General features: G+C 35.9%; 2 protein-coding genes across 5 annotated transcripts; one reads left to right on the forward strand and one right to left on the reverse strand.

Moving 5' to 3' along the window:
- The first annotated feature begins 479 nt into the window (after positions 1 to 479).
- LOC145596046 (arabinosyltransferase XEG113-like) lies at positions 480 to 18,177 on the forward strand. Of its 4 annotated transcripts, none has more exons than XM_081652481.1 (13): positions 480 to 1,161; positions 2,535 to 2,822; positions 5,255 to 5,460; positions 6,418 to 6,523; positions 7,975 to 8,231; positions 10,952 to 11,087; positions 11,791 to 11,885; positions 11,965 to 12,018; positions 13,544 to 13,657; positions 14,600 to 14,698; positions 14,782 to 14,901; positions 17,293 to 17,379; positions 17,474 to 18,177. In XM_081652481.1, exons 1-13 carry the CDS (start codon positions 993 to 995, stop codon positions 17,639 to 17,641), a joined length of 1,899 nt encoding a protein of 632 aa, XP_081508607.1. In that variant the 5' UTR covers positions 480 to 992; the 3' UTR covers positions 17,642 to 18,177. The 4 variants fall into 4 exon arrangements, with proteins under 4 accessions (XP_081508607.1, XP_081508613.1, XP_081508618.1 ...); XM_081652487.1 differs by having other exon boundaries at positions 7,996 to 8,231; XM_081652492.1 differs by having other exon boundaries at positions 2,580 to 2,822.
- Positions 18,178 to 18,610: 433 nt separating this feature from the next.
- LOC145596074 (uncharacterized) lies at positions 18,611 to 20,755 on the reverse strand. The gene is made up of 3 exons (XM_081652508.1): positions 20,602 to 20,755; positions 19,242 to 19,583; positions 18,611 to 19,142 (listed from the first exon to the last, which is right to left on the reverse strand). The coding sequence occupies exons 2-3, from the start codon at positions 19,567 to 19,569 to the stop codon at positions 18,835 to 18,837; spliced, it is 636 nt and encodes a 211-aa protein (XP_081508634.1). The 5' UTR covers positions 19,570 to 19,583; positions 20,602 to 20,755; the 3' UTR covers positions 18,611 to 18,834.
- Between the last annotated feature and the right edge of the window lie 3,034 nt (positions 20,756 to 23,789).

Raw genomic sequence — 23,789 nt, forward strand, 5'->3', positions numbered from 1 at the left:
TTTAACCCTTGATAATAAATCAAAGTGAGAAATTAGGTGCTACTCGTAATCAAAGACATCGCTAAGTTACTACGTTTTATAATATCTACTTGCATTTTTTTTAAAAGTAGAGATCTGATCACCTCGTTGTTAAAGGATGGGTCTAAAATGAATTAATTACTCAAATTTTAATTAGTTGACAAAAAATAATAATGCTTTATGTATTACTCTACATGTTTTTAATTGAGTCTAATTTCATATTGTTATCTTAATTCCTAAAGCCATCACCGCATAAAAGATAGTTTTGATGAAGTTTTCTTAATAAAATTGATCTTTATTCAATCTCAAATCTGGCATAATTTCCCAAATTAACAAGTACCAAGACGACCATATGACATTGATTTCGTAGTCTTTGTACTTAGTTGATGAGATTGTAATTTCTTTATTACTCCACCTTGTTGAACATTGATTTCCTAGTCTTTGTAGTCAGTTGATGAGATTGTAATTTCTTTATTACTCCACCTTGTTGAACATTGATTTCCTAGTCTTTGTAGTCAGTTGATGAGATTGTTATTTCTTTATTACTCCACCTTGTTGAACATTGATTTGGTAGTTTTGGGCAGGATCTAATTTAATGTTATTCTAAATTAATCAACCAACCTAACCACACTATATTTAATTTATCACACATTTTCCCTTTTTTTTTTTTTTAATTTTTACGTTTCAACAAAACACACTCACTCTTCTTTCAAAAAAAAAAAAAAAAACTCACTCCACTAATTAATCTCAGACACCTTTTCCGACCAATCTTTCTTCGTCTTCTTCTTCACAAATCAACCAAAATTCAGCAAACCCTAATTTCCGATGATCTTCCCCAATTTCTTCACGATGATCACCACAAACTCATTTCTAATCTACTTCAAAAACTAATTGAATCAATACTAGTAATTATCTGGACAGAAACACCTATCTTTGATCATTTTGATTTGTTGATTGAAGAAGAAAGTTTAAAAATGGCGTGGGAAATTCCATGTCAAGAAGCTACTAAATCGAAGCCATTATTTGTTACTATGTATGCTACTGTGATCATCGGAATCATCTTCTCTTCATTCTATGTATTCTCTGCTATTTACTCGACTGATTCTCCTGATGCTCGAATTTCTCTCTCCTCTTCAACTTCAAGTAATTTTCTTTCTCTTGATTTTTTTTGGGTATCTTTTATCAGCTCATTGTAGTTTTTGAATTACTTTGGTGTATATTAAGATTAAGAATTTAATGCATTCCAATTTTGTTATGTTTGTGCTTTGATGAGGTTAGAGTGTAATATGTGTTAGATTAATGTATTCATATGATGTGATTATTAATATGCTGTTAATGTGTTATTCGTGATCTTTTGAATTAGAGATTGATATTAGGGAGTTTTAATTGATATGCTTTTAAGGAATGTATTTTGATTGATTTGGGATAAGTGAATTGAGTGATGAGGGGGTGCATTTTGGTATTTGAGGTGTAGGAATGCATCGATAATAAGATTTCGATGATGTGTTTGCTTTGGGTTTTGGTTGTCGTACTTGTCGAACATCCCTTTGATTGTAAAATTAGACTATGCTTTGTTTGTGGCTGCCTCGTATGAGCTTGTATCGAAGAAGACTTGTTAGAAGAAGTTTATTGGTTGGGGTTTAGTCCCTTGTATAGTTACTTTGTTTTAGAAGAGGGATTCACTTGACCTTCTGTTTACGTATAATTCATGTGTATTAAGCGTGTTTTGAGTGATGGTAATTTTTACAGTGGCGAATTTATCATCATGCAGATGTATTGTTTTGGACTATGCTTTATTGAGAGATGAACGTAAAAAAGGGTGGTAATTGGAGTAAAGGAGAGATATTCGAACTTTAGTGGTTCTATTGTCGGTCAATAATGTGGAAAAAGTTACTAGAATTTGAAATATTCCCGGTGTATGTTTTAGAAACCTAGGCTTTCATGTTGTACATTAGACAGATAATTGGATAGGCATGTTGAACTGAAACCGAATGGTGTAGTGGCACTATGTTCTAAATTTGTTTTTGTTCATGATACACAGATTGTAAAAGTGAGTGATAGAATAGATGAATGACCTTGCTTTTAGAAAGGGCCAGGTTGAGAGTAACTGTGTACATAGAAATGACACAGGTTTGCTTTAGTCAAGAGAAATAAGTAACATGCATAACTTCGTTGAATGTCTAAGGTGAAGGCTTTATTCTCTATCTTTGGGCAGGTGCGAGGTGTCAGAAATTTCAATATAAAGAAAACTGTTTTTAGGGTGAAGGAGATGGGGGTGGGTGGTAGCCGGTTGGGGAAGACCTTCTATGGAGATTTGAGCCAAAAACATTTTATTCTCATCTAATGGAGTCTATTTGTGTGACAATGGGTGGACTACCTTGGTTTGGGTGCCTTTAAAAAATCTTTTCTATCTAACCCATATTTTGTGTGCTCTATGTTTTCATGAAAAAGTAAATAATTGTATGAAAGGTGAATTAATAACTTAATTAGATATATCTGTGTTATGAATATTTCAGGAGGAGATTCTTCTCTAGAAGCACCAAACTCTTCTCTGCCGACAGGTTTAAGCACGGGTTCAGTTTTTCCAGTCAATCCTCAGAGCACATCTTTGAAGCCTATATGGGAGTCTCCTAAATCTAAGAAAATGCCACCTTTGGATTCCTTCCGGTTGACGAAAGATTTGGTGGGTGAGAGAGTGAAGGATAATGTTATTATAGTCACATTTGGAAACTATGCATTCATGGATTTTATTTTGACTTGGGTTAAACACTTGACTGATTTGGGTTTGTCAAATCTCCTAGTTGGTGAGTTCTTTCAACCTCAAGTTCTTGCTCGAACAACATGTTTCTGGATCAAAATCATTTTGAATACTTTTGTTGAAACCTGGAATTACTTATAGAGAATCTTCCAGTGTTTTTTTTTTTTTGCTATGTAATATACATCCATCCTTATTTAATAAGTGGGCTGCTACGCTGCTATTGATTTGGCCTCACTATTAAGCATTCTTAAAGGATTTCATGATTTCTTTTTGACTAATCTTAAATACCCCGGTGCTATATGTAAAGCTTTCACTGGTCAAATGTACAACGTGTTGCTTGATCCTTATAATCTTAGAGTTCTTTTTAGATACCCTTTTGACTAATCTGCTATTTATTAAAATAAGACTAAGTACTAGTAAGTGAACCATTTTCTAGTCTTTCTTGACCCAAAGCAAAAAATAAACTGATGTAATGATGATGTATTTTTAGTTCTATTGATGCAAAAAATATATGCTTAAGTGAATTTATGTTACTTTAAGTGAAGACCATTCTAAATAAATAAAATTTCACATATTTATGGAAACTCTTCTTTTCTTTTCATTTTTTTTTTTTTTTGGCTTTAATAGGATTTAAATATCTACTTCCTCCGTTTCTATTTAGTTGATGCGTTTGATTTAGGCACATATATTAAGGAGAGGAGAGAGAGAGAGAGAATGAAAAAGCAAGTGGGGTGGCTTGTAAATGCAAGGTAAAAAAGTTACCCCAAAAGGAAACGTGACAACTAAAAAAAAACTTCCTAAAAAGGAATACGTGTCAACTAAAAAGAAGCGGAGGTAGTACTAGGTACCTATATGCTGGAGCTTGTGTAGCCCTATCCCCAAACAACACATGCAAGTTTCCCACATTGATTAAAGTGTAGAGTGTTTTTCGCTTTGTAAGGCCGAGAGGCTACTCTCTTTATTTCCATATGATATTAAGGTAGAACTTCTTTCAGTTTCGTAAAGGGGACTCTCTCTTGATGGTGGGTATTCTTGTGGCTTATATCTAACAACCCTAGATGTGAACCTTCTTATACCCTCTGGTCTAGTTGAGGTCAAATTAAATGGATATTACATGTGAGGTTGTGAGTTAAAAGCATGCTTCAGCCCTATGAAACATCACATGTGAGCTCTGTGAAAAAAGGGACTTCAAATGTGAGGGTTAGTGTTGAAGATTTTATAGCTCTATCCCGAATGTCACATGTGAGTGTCTAATATTAATAAAATAAGAGATAGTTTATCACTTTACAAGGCTAAGGAGCTACTCCCTTATTGCTATTTGGTTTTATGGTGAACCTCCTTTGGCTTTGTAAAGTAGAATCTATCTCTTGATCATGGGTGCGGCCATACTTAACAACACATATGCTATAATGCTAAAACCATATCCTAAACTTGGCTTCCCATGTTTATGCTAGGTGTCTTTATCTTTAACTAAATTAATCACTTTAGGAAGTTACAAAGCATTGTAAAATATAAAATATACAATCTATCTACTAGTATTAGTCAATCACTCATTATTGAAGTATAAAAGAGTGTGCTATGATTAAAAAGAGTATGGTATGATTAATCACTTTATTGAAGTATTTTCATGCCAGGTGTCTTTTTCTTTAACTAAAACTAAATTAATCACTTTAGGAAGTTACAAAGCATTGTAATATATAAAAGATACAATCTATCTACTAGTGTTGGTCAATCACTCATTATTAAAGTATAAAAGATTATGCTATGATTAAAAACTACAATACGGAGTAGTTAATTTCATTTATCTATGTACTCCCTTCGTCCACAAATAATCTTCCATTTAAGTTTGTACACACATAATAAGAACTATAGTAGGGTGGATTTAGAATGTTAGAGAAATAAAGCTAGGAAGATTTTTTGTGTACATCTTAAATTGAATTCAGGAAGATTATTTGTGGACGGAGGGAGTACATTGCTAATTGAATTAGCTAATAAAGTCCACATATTTGTGGAATTGGAAACTTACAATTTTTTATATAATGCAAAGGTATATCAACACACACATTTTCCTATTTTAACCTGTGCATGAAACAGGTCATAAATTAAGTTTTTCATGAATCTAGTGAAGGATTCAGACATTCAATCATAAGCAGTTAGGAATATTGGAACAGGAATAACTTTTATGAATATTTAGGCTGGTTTGAATATATACTGATGTTTGGAAATGGTTTATTCATCTATGTTAACTATGTGTGTTGGCCTGTTGGGGTGGGGAGAGGGGGGGGGGGTGTGCGGATGGAACACGTCACAGAAGACATTTTTTACCTCGTCACAAATCACTGTCAGGATACTATGAAGAAGATCAATATTTTTAATTCTTGATCATAGATTCAATTAATAAACTAAAACTAAAACAGAAATAGGTACATGTATGGAGGTATATAGAGGTCTTATGTAACTTGGATATTGTTAATATAGGTGCAATGGATACTAAACTGTTGGAAGCGTTGTATTGGAAGGGTATTCCAGTTTTTGATATGGGAAGCCACATGAGCACTGTAGATGTGGGATGGGGATCACCAACTTTTCATAAAATGGGAAGAGAAAAGGTTATTTTAATCGATTCTATTCTACCGTTTGGCTATGAATTACTTATGTGTGACACGGACATGGTTTGGTTGAAGGTACTCTTCTTCACTTATTCTAATGTCCTTTTTTATGTTTGGGTTGAATTGTTTTTGTATATTTTTGCCCCATTCATTAGATTGATGCTCTAGATTCATATGTGGGCTACAGTACTAAAATTAATTGTTCTGCACTTCAGCTACTGGAAAAGAAGAATTAAGGTTTATTTTATTCAGAGTTGTATGTGAACCATTTTTAGGATTTGATCGGTTGTGTCTAAGTAATAGATGTTGATATCGTTCAATAGACAGAGTACGAGTGCCTTGCTTCCCCCCTTCTCCCTCCTCCCATTACCACCACTAGTCCACTACAACGATGGGGCTTGGATTGTCTTGCTTTTGCAATAGTCAAAGAAGTCAAACTTTTGATAAGGATGTGTTGTTGTCTATAGTTTTCAAGGATAGCTTATTATCTCTAAGTTATGGACTATACTATTTTTTGAACATGGTCTACAACAAGAGCCAATTCAAGTGGCATGGTAAGATTCAACTTAATATGCTAAACTTGACCTTGACTTCTACTTGGTAGTTATTTATTTATTTATATGACACAACTCAAATGTGACCATCATGAAACATTATAAATTCAAGCTCCCCAAACTATTTTCTAGGTTGCTTCATTAAACGCATAATTTTAGATTTTGGTGACAAACCATTAAATTATTACATGGTGTTTGTTGTGATCATGCTCCTAATTGGGTTCTTCGTTTTTATTCCAGCATTTTTCATCAGTTCACGTGAATGTAAAGACGTGAATATCTACAATTAACCATTTTATTTCTTGTTAGAATGTATAGAATTAAATTTTATGAATATTATTTGAGACTGCAATGTCACATTTATGCTTATTACTTTGCTTGTTTATCAACAAATCTATGATGTTTTATCGGTTGGGTTTGCCATTCTTTATAATATGTATTATCTTCCCCTTGGTAACATTCAATGTTTATGTAACAGAACCCCCTTCCATATTTTGCTCGTTTTCCTGAAGCAGATGTTTTGACTTCAACTGATCAAGTTGTGCCAACAGTGGTTGATGATAGGTTGGATGCTTGGCAGCAAGGTGAGCTTGTTAGTATCTGTTTTAGTGTCAACTGAATAATGTCTTACTTTCTCCATTTCAATAATATTGCAATACTATTTGCTGTGCGCACTTTTTAGAAGTACTAAGTTTGACCACATATTCTTATTCATTTACTAAAAGCAAATATTATTAATTAAATTGTTGTTATATAGCATGTTTTCATGATATCAACCTTTTATATTCTTTACTACTTAATAGATAACTAACATCTATGATCAAGGATGTGTATTGGCAAGTGTGCTAGTCAAGGTGTTGCAATTTTTGCGAAACAGAGCAAGCAATAATTATCATGCCCAAAATATTCTAAATTCTTAATAGCAAAAATCAGGTACATTTTGCAGTTTCTAATTACAATAATATATCCACTAATCTCATATGTATATATGTGGCAGCAGGAACAGCTTTTCTTGAATTCTGGACCTTGTATTTCTTTTTCTCAATAATTCCAATGTGTTTTCCTATTTACCTCTGAGCTTTATCATTTTCTGGCACCTCTGTTACTAAGAATCATCAGTTGGATCAACCAGCCTCCTATCAACCTAAATTCCTTGGCTGTTGTATGTTTTTTTAAGTTATGATGGTACTACTGTGATCTAAGCTGTCCTCTAAAGGACTAAAACAAAAAATCTTGGCACCTTATACTGGGATGATCATATAATATGTAACTGCAAATACATGTGCTTTAATTATGATTCACAAGGTATTTTGGACTCTTTGGTCCTTAACTCGTATGCAATTCTCATAACTTGTTTTAGTTTTAGTTGTGTGAGCACTTATTTTTAACTTTTTGGCCTATGTTTGAACTTATTGAGGTGAAAAGTACCAAGCCTTTTTATTTTTTTTATTTTCTTAAAGTCCTCTAACAGTGCCATTTCTTGTCTTAGAGAGGTGTATTATGATTTCTATACTTAAGGTATAATTCACAATATGAGCTCTTGAAGCGGCATGCAATTAACTCTATAGTCTATAGACTACCCAGCTGGCTCCTAGCCTAATAAAGTAATAACCCATGTACTTATGCTGGTATATGTGAATAGATAAATAAGATGAAAAGTGAATGAAGATATAGTTGAAGGTGAAATGGGACTTTTGTTTGGGGACGAAGGAAGTATTTTTCTGTTAAGTCCTAGTGATCTTGTAAAGGCAGGTTCTGATTCAATTGATTGCAAAAGTCAACCTGATCTAAGGGTGCTTTAACTATAAACATAACTATGCTAGTATGCATCTTGCCTTAATAAATGACCTCTTAGTTAAATGGGTTTTTACGGTTTTTAATGACCAATGAGCCAGTTCCTCAATGTTAGTGGGTTACCCAGTTGCCCTATTTCTAAAAATGACAATACATGTACCATTGTTTACAACTACAGATTCATATAGATACATTCTTTGTCTGATATGTATGGTACTCATCGTTTATATATGTCAAACAGTTAGTGGTGCATACAATATAGGGATCTTTCACTGGAGACCGACAGAATCTTCAAAGAAGTTGGCTAAACATTGGAAAGAGTTGCTTCTTGCTGATGAAAAGATATGGGATCAGAATGGGTTTAATGATATTGTACGAAGGCAGCTTGGGCCCTCTGTTGATGATGAAAGTGGTTTAGTTTATGCTTATGATGGGAATCTTAAGCTCGGGCTCCTTCCTGCCAGTATATTCTGTAGTGGACATACTTATTTTATTCAGGTACGCTTTTTTTTTTTCTTCAGTTTTTTGTTTGCAGATTGTGACATTGCCCATTCGTAATATAGAGACAGGTAATTCAGGTAAATTAAGAGATGATCCTTGAAGGAAGAGTTTAATAGCTTCTTAGATACAAGTTGGGTGATTTTAATAATGAATGAGTGTGGGAGTGGTTGGGATCATGCCTTACATTCCTATCTGTGTGAATAACCTACGTGGATTTGGAATTTTAACAGGACTAACAATAGAGGTTCGTGCACAGTGTTAAGGGTTCATAGAACGTATAAAACCTGTAGTTGCTGAACAATATTTTACGTATATGGGCTCCTTTGACTACCAACACAAGTTCATCAATAGACCTTCTATGAGCAAGCTATTGGTAAGCTTGGTGACCTGGTGCCAGTGTAGTTGCAGAAGGCATTCACATCTTGTAACACCTTTCAACCCATAACTTGCTACTAAAAAGCAACTGGATGTACTAAGATAGACCTACATGCTATTAGCCACAAATGCAGGAGGGCTGAGATTGTTCTCATAAATTTGTCAGAAAGCCTGGACCAACAAATGTTTTGTGGCTAATACGATAGTTATCAAAATTTTGTTATTTGTTTTCATTGCATAAGGAAGCACCATACATATTAATGCTAGAAACACTATCTGTTTCGAGTCTTTCACCCTTTCCACAAAAGGAAGAAATGACCTACATGCCCCTGCTGGCCATAAAAGAGACTGCTTTTTAAGGAGACTCCCTCGATACTGCTGAGATTCCTTACAAAAGCTTATTCTTTCGTGGTCAGTTTTTTCTCTGGCGTGAAAGGTTTCAATTGAGCAGGGGATCAAGATTGTAATGCTTTCATTCTTTCAGCTTCTGCTAGGTGAATAAATGGGGTCATTAACTTTTATAAAATCACTCCTCGCTTTTGTTCAAGTAAGCAATTTGATGGAGATTTGTACTCCAGAAGACCAGGTAAAACTTATTATTGAGTGCAGAGTGCCTCATGGACATGGTACACAAATGCATACTTGAACCAGGAGTTATGAATTTGCTACTTTGCTGTCACTCTAAAAACAAAAGATGTCAAGTCTTGATTTTCTTTCTGGATCGTCTGTCGCTTTGATGCAGAACTAGCCTATTGATGAAGTACTTGAAAGTTCTCCCATGTGCCTTACCCTTTTTAATCTTTACTCTTTTGTTAGGAGAATAGTTTGAAATTAGATCTCAATTAGTAATTTAGCATATATAGAAGAATGAGTTTGGTTAGAATGTTGAAGGACACCATTTTTTATCCATTTTCAGTTTCTATTGGAATTATCACAATTTTAGGAACCTTGACACGAAGGAATAAGAGGGTACTTGAAAGTATGTGATGGGCCCTTTTGCTTGGGGTATGCTTCTGTTATAGGAAGAATTTTTTAGAAAAAGATTAAGATAGAAGTATCTTTATGAATTGAGGAAAAACTCGTGGACTAGATAGACTTACTCTGTGAAGACATGGGGAAGATTGCCTGAACAGGCTTCATATGTTAATGTGTTTGGTGTAGAATTAACTATTAAAAAGGAACAATCAAAAGGGATAAGTATATACTTACAATGAGAGTCTGGTTATTTCTTTTGGATTTATATGTTAGATATGATGCATCAATGATGATTTATTAATGGGTGATGCATGAGGTTTAAGGGCTTATTGAAGGACATTGGACCCTGATTATTATAGAGGCATAATATTTGTACCTTTGGGCGGTGTTATGATGATTATTTTGGTGGCTTTAATACTTTAGACGAGAGGCTTTTGGGTTTGGAGGTCTATGGTGATTGGTGGATTGATGATTAGGGTGTATGTTTATAAGGGAGGGAGTAAAATCACAAAAAATCCCTACTTGCTACACAAGTCTTCTATTATATTCCTAAAACTAATCTCATGGATAAATGTAAACTATATAAATTAAATTTTAGGAGTCCCTCGGAGAATGAGCCTTCCCACTAATAAAACTATTTGAGTTTGGGTTATGGAATGATAAGAGCAACTCATTAATGTAGCCCTTGAGACCTATAAATTAATAGTACTCTAATAAAAAAATAAATTAATTTATACTCTAAGAAATACTAATTTTTGTTGGATGCCTCTTGTTAGACTTTAATTGTACGTTATTTGATCCTTTGGTGTAGGCTTGTGATATAGCATCATTGGGTACTATGCGGGGATGAGGGGACGGGACATTTTGAAAGTCAACACTGTACCCTTTTTAAAGATATAACTCAACAGTTGCTTCTTGCTTGCTTCAGGTGCACTGAGTAGTACACTTTTATGAACCTTGTACCTAAGTAGCTCTCCTGAAGGTCAAAGATTACATGGAGATTTGGTTTCATTTAGCGTTTATAAAATCTTTACCAGGATCTATTCCAATACATAGAATGCTGGCTAGGAGTATGTATCTGGAGCATATTTATTGAATGTAGATAGAAGTAGATGTAGAAGTAATTTTTTTACTTGCTAATGAGTATTTAGTAATAAGTTGTTTGGTGATTTTGGAAGAGATTACTGAAGTGGGCTGTTATTGACGCCGGACTCCAAGATGGAATATGATAGGCTCTTAACCCTTTGGATAAGATTGCTTCTGATTTGCGGACTATTAACCTTGGTCCACGACTTCGAATTAAACTTCTGAGCTGAATCATGTAAGGATAATTTTGAGTGATTTATATTGTGATGTCTGATTGACAGGCCATGTATCAACAATTTAAACTGGAGCCTTATGCAGTGCACACCACATTCCAATATGCTGGTACTGAAGGAAAGCGTCATCGATTACGAGAAGCCATGGTATTTTATGATCCACCGGAGTACTATAACTCTCCAGGTACTTGACTTTCCATTATGTGTGCTTCATTTCATTTAGCAAAACCACTTCATGTACCTCCTCTTTTTCTTCTCATATATGGTTAGCAATAATCCTGTATTATTTAAGGTAGCAAAACTGTATGCATTTCTCGCCTGCTTATATGTGTTCCCTCCAATTTATAGTGATTGACCTTATTACGTTTTATGTTTACTTTCCTTGTGGCCCTTTGATCTGTGGACCTTTAAATGGCAGTGAAGTGCATTAATTCAAATTACAATTGAATTATATGAAATATCCCGTCAAAAAAAATATACAAAAATGAAACTTCTCAAAAAATTAACAAGCTTTCTTTAGGATCTATACCCCTATAGGTTTCCTGCATTCTTAGTTAAAACTCTAAGGTTGTAACATACTCTATTGGAGTAATCGGTTTCTCCGATAGAATTCCTGTATTGCTCTTCGTGATTGTAAATTGAATAATATAGAATCTAGAAATGTTTGAAGAATAATAACATGAATGATTAGTGACTTTTTAATCAACTAAAAGAGATGGTAATTCCTCTGTCATGGGGAAATAAATAAATTACACTAAAGAAAAATTAACAATACTTGGGATTTAGCAATTTTTCATGTTCATTTATCAGGCTTTGCATAAGTTCTATGCTTTTTATTTGAATTTTGGAACATAGATGATCTGCCACCTCTGTTGAATCCAATGCAGGAGGTTTCTTGTCATTTAAGCCGACCATTCCGAGAAGCTTATTATTAGATGGAGAGCATAATGTTGAGTCACACTTTGCTCTTGTTAATTATCAGGTATGATATAAATTGCTGATGTCTGTAGTCGCTATTATATATGACATCTACTCAATGATATTTATATGCTTCCTCTCAGATGAAGCAGATACGAACTGCACTTGCTATTGCATCATTGCTAAATCGGACCCTGGTGAGAACAAAGCATTTGACTGTTTGTGAATGTAATTCTTTTGTGGTTGTTAAATGTTAATATGCATCTCTATTCAAAATAAATCTTTGATTCCGTTCCTTTATAGTTTATAAACTGTTACAATTGCCCCACCCACGACCCTGAAACACCAAATCCCAACCATGCCCACCCCAACCATCACCACCCCCAAAACACCAAAGCCCTGCCACCCCCATCCCCGAAACACCCTACCATTCTGAAACGCTTCATTTCAGCCCTCCCATACACCGAGACGCCCGGCCCAAACCTTCCCTAACCCTTGAAAAACGCCACCCCAAAATGCCCCACAGTCACTAACAAAAGTGCATATTGGGTGTTTAAATTGGAGCAACAATGGAAGTTGTTGGTGTCAAATTACTGGATTAGAGGTAGAAATTATGATTGTATGTGGTCGAATCGCTGACTGCGAGTGATTTGGAGGTCGAATTGTTGCCGCTTGGTGGCGGATTGGAGTGTAAGGACTGCGAGGTGGCTGAATTGCGCTGGCATAGTTGCTGATGTGTTGTGGTGATTGTTGGTTGCTTCTGCGTTGTTGAGTGACGGACTGACGGTAGCCGGTGAAAAAGAGCTGGATGATGGTGTTGTGACTTGTGACTGTTGGTGAGTGAGCAAGGAGCAACGAGGGAAAAGGGATTGCATCATTGCGTGGTGTGTAGGGGCTGAATTGGATCTATTGTTGGTGGTGTCTGGTGATTATTGGAAGAAGGGGGAACAAGTGGTTAGGGAAGGGGGGCTGGTGCGTGGCCAAGGAAATTTCTTTTTTAAAAAAAAATCCTTAATTTACCCAAAGAATAGGTTACCGGTCATAAGGGATCATTAGAAGAGAATGCCCGCCAAAGGTGGGATTATTAGCAGTGAACCGGCCAAAGGTGGGATTATTTGAATTAATTTTTCCTATATATTAGGAGTATATAAAGTAAAAGGGAAGTTAAGGGACAGAAATGCATAAATAAATACTTTTTTGCCGAGGAATTTTCACTCAAGTAATTGCCAGCCATTTGACTTATCAGTCCCTTTTCACCTGCTTACCTTCCTTTCTCTTTGTGTACCCTCTTGGCCTCTTCCCCGGAAGAATTGAATTTTACTCAAAAAGTACCTCAAGTTCTACATATTCTTTTGCAAAGCCTTCTGTTTTATTGATGACCACTATACCTCTTAATCTCTAATTACTGATATTAACTGTGAACAAGAACAATCCCCATCTTTTGAGGGTAGAATGGTGTTCAAATTGCATATTGTGCATTCCTAGAGTACATAAAGTTGTCTAAACTCTAATAATTAAGAAGGTTTGCAGCATATTGTTGCCTAGTTTAGTAATTCCTCTAGTCTTACATGGAGTTACATCTTTAAGATCTGAAAAAGTTGAATATAAGAATTTGCAAATCCTCTTGTATGCATGTAAGACATCATTTGAAATTGGAAAAGCAAGATTTGGGATTGCCTTGTGAATGTATGTGTTGATATCTTATTTACTTGTGATTTATAGGTCATGCCTCCAATATGGTGCAGGTTGGATAGGCTTTGGTTTGGTCATCCTGGTATCCTGGAGGGTACCATGACAAGGCAACCTTTTATATGCCCTCTGGATCATGTTTTTGAGGTAAACCATAGGGTGAAAATTCATTCAGCTTTTTCTCATCTGCTTCAATGATTGTGCTCTCTGAGGCTTTAAAGTTTTGTTATTGAACCTTAGAGTTCATATTATAGTAAAAGGATTCTGGAAAATAAATATTGGTATATTTGAAAGGGAGTTCCTTTACTTTTATCTTCAACAGAAAACCTGTAAATGCTTGTTCAGCTATTTGCAATTCTCTTTTACATTACATCTGAGAATCGCTTACTCACTAGTGGTAGTTGAAGTTTTTTATAAGAAAGTAGATGGAGGGTTCAATAGACATTAAGGTTTTTTTTAATTTTTAATTATAAAAAGAGATTGAACAATGACGACCAATAGAAGAGAGAATAAATTTCCATTCTTTTTCTCTTGCCTTCTCTCCAGTGGAAAGAGACTAAGAAGGTTGTGAATCTGACAATCAATATTGCAGAAAGACTTGCATCAGTATATACTGTTTCAATGTGAATTAGTTCTGTCTCTCTAGGTCTTTAATTGTAAAGGTTATTTTGTTAGCTGCAAGATGATCTGTTAAATTGCATGGCAATTTCAGATATTACATACAGAACTTGAAACTTAGTGCACTTACCATCAGAATTAGTTAGGTTTCTGATTCTTGTGAAGGTTAGAAAAAAGTCAAGTAGGGTGTTTCTTTTTGAGGTTAAAATTTTCCCACTTCACAGAACTTCTCTTGAACTGTAATATTAAAAGGTTCTTCTGGGAGACTTTGTAAACCCATTCTTCTCTTTTTGTGTTCCATTTTTTATACAGGTGAAACTTGAACTGTAAATGATGTTGTATCGGCTGTGTATGTTACAGCCTTTAAAACTTAATTGTTGAAACTGGTTGCAGATATATTGCATGTGTTTTTTTGTATGTTATACGAAGTATTTGACAATTGACATTGTTATTTGAATAATTTATTTGCAGGTGAACGTGATGCTGCAAGACTTGTCACAGCAAGAATTTGGTCCACATATTGATATCAGGGAATACTCCTTCCTTGACAATCCAGCACTGTCACTAGAAGTACGTCAGCACAGGACATGAGTGATTTATCATACAGGTATTGCATTTGTGAAAGGATCATTTACCGGGAATATTTTGTGCAGGTGAAAAAATCGTGGCTTGATGTGCATCTCTGTCAAGTGGGATCAAAAGACTGCCATGTTACCAAAAATGTTAGTGCTGCCGGACTGCTCAGATTTCCCAAACATGGCAGCGAAGAAATGGTACTCATTTATGATAGTTCGGTTTTTTTTATAAACCATCTTTAATATGTCTGAAGTAATTATGGCCTTGTCAATGTGCCTTTACGTATTTCATATTACAGTATTTAGTCACTGTAAATGTTCATATCAGCTGCACCTTTTTCTGATAACTTAAAGACATCATTTCAAACAGCAACCCGTCTGGTGAATTTATTTTCTAAAAGTTTCTCCACCTCCAGTAGTAATAGCCCAACACAAGAAGCCCTATAAATGAAGGGCTATATGGTATTGTATTAGAAGAAGAAAACGACAAGAACAGATGAGTGGTGTTTCTACACCTAAGAAGCTGAAAAAGGGCCAAACAAGGGTAAATAGAGACTTAGTTTCTGTTTCTCAAAAAGCGCAAATGAGCTACCTGCCCCCCTAGAAGCAGAAGCTCCAATTTGGAGCTTCTCAATACTGTTTCTCGCGGAGCTATTTTGCTCATTTAATTAGATATTTTCGCTGACAATAATGCCCTCATGAAAGTAGAAAATGACACCTTTTAATTAAAAAGACAAACCCAATATAATTAGCTCTGCCTTCTCTCTTCAAACCATCAGACATCTCCCCCCTTCTTTCACCTCTGCAAGTCTGCATCACACCTCTAATGTCTCAATTAAAATTGAGGTACATGTAGTCATTGTCCCTTCAATTTTTGTTTGTCCCACTCGAATTTTTAGATCCAAAGGCTAAAGCTCTGTGTAAATGGCAGTGTTGACGTAAATAAATACGCTGCTCTTGGATGTGGGTTGTCGGAAAATATGGTGGGCTAACAGGGAGGAGATATTTGCATATATGAAATTGTTTAATTGAAATCTACTTTATTCTTTACTCAATAATAATAAATAAATCCCTTTAAAAAATAAATAAACATATTTTAAAAAATATTAATAAAGACATAAAACTCTTGCAAATTATAGGCCAAACATAAAAAATTGTTTCTGTTTCTTAGAAATACTTTTACAACTCTATAGCCAAACACTTCTTTTTTTGTAAAGTGTTTCTTTAGAAACAGCTTCTAGAAAACTACTTTTAGGAAACATAAGTTTTTTTTTCTAAAAGCTTGGCCAAACAGACCCTAAAAAGCAGTAGCAGAAGCTAGTGTGTACGTGAAATCAGTGTGGGTATTGTGGTGCTTTAAAAAACCTATAATCGTCTGATTTTAATTTTTATCAGATGTTACTCTTCATCGTCAAATTGTGTTGCATACCTTAATTGGCCACGATGTAGACAGACAGACAGACAGAAAATTCCACCCTCGACAAAGACAATCAAATTGTGATGCATGGTCATCTAATTTGTGCCTCCTTCCCCACTAGCCTTGTTTACAGCCATAGTGGTCCTTCTCCTAACATCTCTCTGTCCCGAACCATTTCTAAAATGCCATTCTGTCAATGTTGTAACCTCAGAGAACTAGTTTTATCTTAGCTACCCTGTTTTGTATTATTCTTAAGTTGGAATTTATCCCTTGATAATATGCATAACATACTCTTTCTTCCAGTTGTCTTGAGACCTTCTGTTTATATATCTTGATTGCTATTTCCAATTTCATGCATAGCCTCAAATAAGAGGACTTTTTTTCACAATTCATCCTTAATGTAATAGAGGCGTAACTAATGGTTGTTCACTAACATATACCTCCTCTGGCTACCTGTCATTAGCTAAGGCTTGTTACATACAAAGCAAGAAGCATAAAAAATAATGATTGTTGTTAGTTTGCAAAATAAATAATGAGATTGAGTGTTAACGTGCTTGAAAGTTTTGATTGTCTGTCTTCTTGGTGCTTTTTATGTTCGGTATCTTCTTGTTTTTAGTGTTCTCAAAGTACAGGAAGGATATTCACAAATGGTGTTAATTTGCATGATGAATTATGAGAGTTAAGGTGCCAACATGCTTAAAAATTGAGGTGATCTGTCTGCTTGGTGCTTTTTTTATTTGATATCTTTTTGTGAATATAATCAAAGTACAGGAAGGTTATTCTAAAAGTATTGTTCCATTATTCTTGATTAGTGGCACTACTGTTGTGTGCCTTATGTCCACCACACTACATTAGAGCTAGGCAGTGTTTGAGGCAAATGTTGAAGAAAATAGGGAAATTGCAGATAATGCGTATTGTTCATTTTAAGCCTCAGTCTTGTGGCCTTATCACTCCCAATACATGCACTCCTCCCCCAAGGCACAATCTTACTCAAGAAAAAAAAAAAAAAGAGGGGAGGGGGGGGGGGGGGGGGGGGGTTAAAGGACTTTTTAAGTAGTTGTTTGCTTGCTTGTTTAGTTCACTGGTGCGTGTGCTGTTTTTAGTAGCATTTTGTTTATACTATAGCTCTTCGGCAATGTAATTGATCAGCTTATGTTTAACCTGTTTGATAGTTCAAGACAGTGTTCTCCTCATTCAAGAATATCAAGGTTATAAACTTCTTATCAATCCAAAATGCCTTCCTTGGGTTTGCTGACAAGGCAAGTTTTCGTCCCAAAATATTTTATAGGTCTGTATGCTTGCTACAACTTACATTAGTTCCTATAATGCTGACTTGTTAATATGCTCATTTAGGAGAGAGAACGGAAGTTCAAGAATCGAGTTAAGCGATATGTTGGCATATGGTGTTGTGTGATGAATAACACTCCAGGCCATATATATTATGACATGTATTGGGATGAAAAGCCTGGGTGGAAACCATTACCACCACAAAGGCCAGAGGATGATCACCCTCCTGTATAACTGCCTCGACCGTACATTCCTCTTCCAATATGTAAACTTTAAAGGCATTACACCAAGAAGCACATCTTGTAATCAGCTGACATAAATCTAGGTCTTCTACAGTGCAAGGCCCACTGGTAAATGGCAGTGCTTCCAAGCTCCAGCTGGGAGACATTTTGATTATTGCTGCAAGCAATTGGCAGTGCTACCAATCTCCAACTGAGAGATTTTCAACTATTGCTGCAGGGCTAATGGCTTTGCTGCAATTCAGGCATATGTGCTGCCCTGTTCTAGGGTATGGCAAAGAAATTATTTTACTATTCTGGATGTGATATTACTGTTATAGGAAATTTTGTTGAATCAATGATCTTGGTAAAGATCGTGACCTGTAAAAATGTTTGTATCTGGGCATGTCTGTTATTCCATTTATACGGTTTTGTATGAAGTTGTATCCTTCATTTACGTGTAAGCAACTCACACAAACTTGATGAACAAATTTACAGGTGAATAAATTGGTGTTTGGGGCAGAAAACTGCATCCCACGATATTTTTGGAAATACAGACAAATTTTGTACTTCAGACGTTTTTGGTTTGGTCTAAGCAACATAAGCTAATCAAAAGATCATTTTTGGATTCAATTTTTTTTTTTTTTTTTTTAAGTAGAAGTATGCATACAATGTGATCATAGTTGAAATGAACAGAAATAAATTTCGTATAATTTGATAAACTAAAATAGACATATCAACAACAAAACTCAATTAGATTAAACCATTCAATAATAGACATATCAACAACAAAAATCAGTTTGGTCTAAGCAACAAACTGATTTTTTTTTCTTTTTTCTGCAGCAATTCTTCTAAACAAGAGACCTTCACACTAGAACATTTCTTTTGCTATACTTCACATTTCCTGCTTATCTGTGACTGCCGTGCCATGTGACTCTCAGAAAATACGAGTAGAAAACAGCAAACAGGAAAGACAAGCCACACATACGCCATTTATGTATATATCTATATTGCAATGGTCAAGAGGATGCCACACAACTGAGTCAGGCCACAAAAGAAAAAAAAAATACAAGACAAGAAATATAACACTACATCCAAAATTATCCTTGGGCACAAGAGGTACATAAGCCACAGCTATAAGTAAAGCTAAGCTGTGCTAATCAACCATTAGAGTTATTAGGTTTGTATGCTGAGAAGGGCACAGCTGAATTACTTCCACTTCTTGAATTTCTTCCCACCACCGAACATTCCACCATGACCCTTCCCATGTTTGCCAAACTTCCCATGCTTAAACTTCCCATGCTTCCCATGCTTAAACTTCCCTCCGTGATGACCATAGGCACCACCGAAGTGACCACCACCAAAAGGAGCGCCACTGTGGCCTCCGTGGGAACCACCAAAAAGACCACCACCATGAGAACCATGAGAGCCTTGTGTCAATTTATGAGCTCCATAAGCAGCTGCAGCGGCTGCAGCACCTCCAGCTAGCATTCCACCCATGGCTCCCATGCCTCCACCTGAACAAAAAAAAACCAGACCAACATATTAAATAAATAAGAATGCGAAAAACACAATCAATAGGTATAACTCAAGCACCGCAATTTAAGCATATATACCTCCATGATGTGAGCTATGACCCCCAGATTGATGTGAACCGTGACCCCCTGGATAACCAGCAGGAGGATACCCTTGAGGTGGGTAGCCACCTTGTTGGGGATAGCCTTGTGGTGGGTAGCCGCCACCATGTTGAGGGTAGCCTTGCGGTGGGTAGCCACCTTGAGGCGGGTAGCCTCCTTGAGGTGGGTAGCCGCCTTGTTGCGGAGGGTATTGCCCTGGAGGATATCCAGACCCTCCATGACCACCATGCCCACCAGCCAGACCCTGAGCAAGATTTGAGAACAGTCCTCTGTCAGATTCGTCGTGGTTGTCTTTTCCACCCCCCATGTTGCTTCAATACACTACAGTATAGAACACAAAATCAAAAACTAACAACTAATCAAGCAATAGATCCCATTCACAAATCACAATGAAACATGTCGAGAATAGACTATTGAATCGGTTAAATGAAGTATATTATCTTTGCATGAAACACTAATCTAGTCTACTAGGGAAAAGAAAAGTAAGGTTTCAACTGTTAAACTAAATTTTAGCAACTCAACCGATGCACATAATATATAGATGTTTATATAGACAATCAGACATTTAGAGATACAAGCAAGCATAAAACATGCACAATAAGAGACTAACAATAGATGCCAACTAAAATAGTTGATCATAGTTTTAAGGCCATTATAGGTGGTATCCAAGACTTGGAATCGAATCCCATCTATATCATTGATCATTGTGGCTCCAATTACACCAATAATATAAAACTAAAATTAAGTCAAATTGCACATTCTTTCGATTCAATAAGCAAAATCGACCATGAAGGAGTCAATGTGTTTCTAACCCACCAATTAAATGAGAATTTATAACAAAAATTCTACCCAAAAAAATTCATCAATTTTCCCATCTACATTCAAGAGCAATCACCCACATCAAAAAATAAAACAAAAAATCAAAGAGATATTGCATGCATGAAAGTAATCAACAAATAATCCCTAAAATTAGGGAAAATGATGCAGCAATTTATATGAAGAATTAAGTTGACATTTCATATGATCAAACAAATAGATAATGATCATATACAAAATTAACATCAAAGATCAATCTCATAAGTCAAACACAGGATTTCATTAAAAATAAATAACAATAAATATCATAAAAATAAGGAAGAAAGAAATCTGGGTTCCCTAAAATATATCAAAATACATGATCTCAGCATTGAAAATCTGTAAAAGAGCTTTGAATCTTTGATCAAAGTCAAAAACTCGCAAATATATTTAAAAAAATATGCACAAAATAATAAATGAAACAAACCCACTATAAAAAATAAAAAATTGCAGATAACAAGATTTGAGGATAGAGAAATCGTACCTGAGATACCGGAGATTGATCAGAAGAGAAAAAAATTGAGTAAAGGAGAAAACAGAGGAAGGAAGAAGAAATAGGAACGGAGAATGGATATTTATAAAAGATTATCACCCTTTCTTCATTTCTTTGGGAATTCGATTCCACGCGGTAATTCAACGCGCACTTCACACGGGCCACGCCACGTTATTGTTCTTTGTCGTCAATTTTTATTATACACGTGGGTGTATTATACTTATATCTAAATCTAAATTATATGGTATTCAATAGTGAAATTCCTCACTTTGTTCCGTTTCCTGCTTTTCAAAATAAATGTCCGATTTTGATGCGCATTTGCTGAAGATTATATTAGAAAATTATACATTGAGACAATTCTAATTAATATTGTACCCACCTGATTAGATTTTAATCTTATTCACAATATAAAGCAAATTAAAAAACCAAAGTGATGTATATGCAGTGTAAAAGTCAAAGTGAAGCATGAATACACTAGTATTTTAACGAGTTAGTTCGGTTTTTTTTTTAAATCGAGTGAGTAACCTTTACAATCAAATAATTTAGAAGATTATCTCTTTTTTTTTTTTTTTTTTTTTTTTTTTTTGTGTTTGAAAGCCACAAGGGCGGGTGAGAATCAATATGATCCCAGGATCTCTCGGATTCGAGAGGAAAGCTTTAACAATATATATATATACTAGTTTTATGCCCCGGCTATGCCCGAGTAGTTTATGGACTTTTAAGATAAAATTATACTACCTCCGTTAAATGTTATGTGTAACTTTGAAATATTTTATATCTCTCAAATAATACCCCAAAGTTGTACATAACATTTAACGGAGGTGGTACTATAATTCAATTTGATTGAAAATAGAATTCTAAATTAACTTTTTTTGCTACAAAGTCAATCTATATTTATCCAACGTGGTACGATACTTGGCGAAAAATTAAAACGCTAAATGATGTTGTCTTGTGGCCTAATTATAAATTTATTATTTGGTATTTTATCGAAAATATAACTCTAAACTAATAATCTTTTTCTAAAATTCTATCCTAATTTGATTGAAAATAGAATTCATTCCTTTTTTATTTATTTATTTATTTATTTATTTTTATCTTATGAAATCTATCCAAGGTGGCGCGACACTTAACCGTTTTTTTTTTTTTTTTTTTATCATATGAAGTTTATTTAAATCTATCGAAGATGGCGCAACACTTGGCAAAAATTTAGAATGCCAAGTGTCGCTATTTCGTGACCTGGCTAAAAGTTTAGCTTTATATATTAGTTATATATATATATATATATATATATATATATATATATATATATATATATATATATATATATATATATATATATATATATATATATATATATATATATATATATATATATTGTTTTTTCTTTTTTTGACAAAGGATACAAACAAGAAATTACATATTAATACTAAAGCAAATAGAGTTAACCGCTGCTTCTCCAGCAATTAGATGAGCTCTGTGGACGCGCTGGCGATCCGCCTTGTGAATAGTGCAAACCCGAAACCTAGAGGCAAGTTGTAAAATCCTCCAAATGAGCCATATATAAGCGATATAACCTTGCCCCTCCCCTCGAAGCAGGGAGACCAGAAGATAGGAATCAGTAAAAACCACGAGAGACGTAAATCCTTGATCAAACGCCCACTGTAGCCCATACATGCATGCCAACGCCTCCGCATGTAAAGTCGAGGAACAAACCCCGAAGTGACTACCTCCAATGATCCGATCATCCAGTGGGTCATCATTATCCAAGCACCATCCCATTCCTGCACGTCGAGAATCTTTGGACCAAGCGCCATCTATCTGAAGAGAAAGTAGAGCACTCCCATGCGGAGTCAGGCCAAGCTGAGCCATGTAAAACCCAGGCGGAGACGAGGCACCACTATCTGCGTCCGCAATAGCCGGGATACTAGTAGGGGCGTCTGAATTGACAAAAATTGAATGATTATTCATTGCCTCCTGAAACAGAGACTCAAAAGGTCGAGACGCTGAAAGATCCCTAAAAATCCTGGAATTACGACATAACCACAAGCACCAAAGCGTACCAACAAAGGTACCTAAGCGAGTACTAGAAAGACCATCTGATGTATCCATTTTATATAGTATTTTACCCCCGTCCCTAGGTCATAGTTAGTAGTGTTTTTGGCTCTTTAGAGCCACTTTTATTACTAATTGGTGTTTTCTAGTGTTTTCGTAGATTTGGTTGACTTTTGCAGGGATTTATGCTTTTGGAGTATTTTCCCGAGATATTTAGGAGCAATCACGAGCACTGGAGAAGCACGACCAGATTTTATAGCCCAGGGCCGGTTGGAGCCATCGAACCGGTGATTAAGGGCTCGGTAGAGGTGATACCGGGGCGTTTGGACCGAGTATTCAAGACCCAAAGAGGAAACCTAGATTGGCCCGAAGAATTGGAGCCCAATCGAAGTCCAAATATTGGCCCAAATGATCCGCCCGGCCAAAAAGGCTGGCGCCCGGAGGCGCGCCCGGCCGGGCGGGAGAAGCGCCCGGTGACGCGCCCGGCCGGGCGCGAGTTAGCTATTAAAGATAAAAAGGCGCGCCCGATCGGGCGGTGCCAGTTTGATGTATCCATTTTATATAGTATTTTACCCCCGTCCCTTGGTCATAGTTAGTAGTGTTTTTGGCTCTTTAGAGCCACTTTTATTATTAATTGGTGTTTTCTAGTGTTTTCGTAGATTTGGTTGACTTTTGCAGGGATTTATGCTTTTGGAGTATTTTCCCGAGATATTTAGGAGCAATCACGAGCACTGGAGAAGCACGACCAGATTTTATAGCCCAGGGCCGGTTGGAGCCATCGAACCGGTGATTAAGGGCTCGGTAGAGGTGATACCGGGGCGTTTGGACCGAGTATTCAAGACCCAAAGAGGAAACCTAGATTGGCCCGAAGAATTGGAGCCCAATCGAAGTCCAAATATTGGCCCAAATGATCCGCCCGGCCAAAAAGGCTGGCGCCCGGAGGCGCGCCCGGCCGGGCGGGAGAAGCGCCCGGTGACGCGCCCGGCCGGGCGCGAGTTAGCTATTAAAGATAAAAAGGCGCGCCCGATCGGGCGGTGCCTCGCCCGATCGGGCGCGTGTTTATTTAGGAGACGATTAACGTCGTTTTAATTTGTTTCAGTTTAGGATTTTTGTACGGAGTATAAATA

Source organism: Chenopodium album, chromosome 2 (assembly GCF_948465745.1).
Source record: "Chenopodium album chromosome 2, dcCheAlbu1.1, whole genome shotgun sequence".
Lineage (NCBI taxonomy): Eukaryota > Viridiplantae > Streptophyta > Magnoliopsida > Caryophyllales > Amaranthaceae > Chenopodium > Chenopodium album.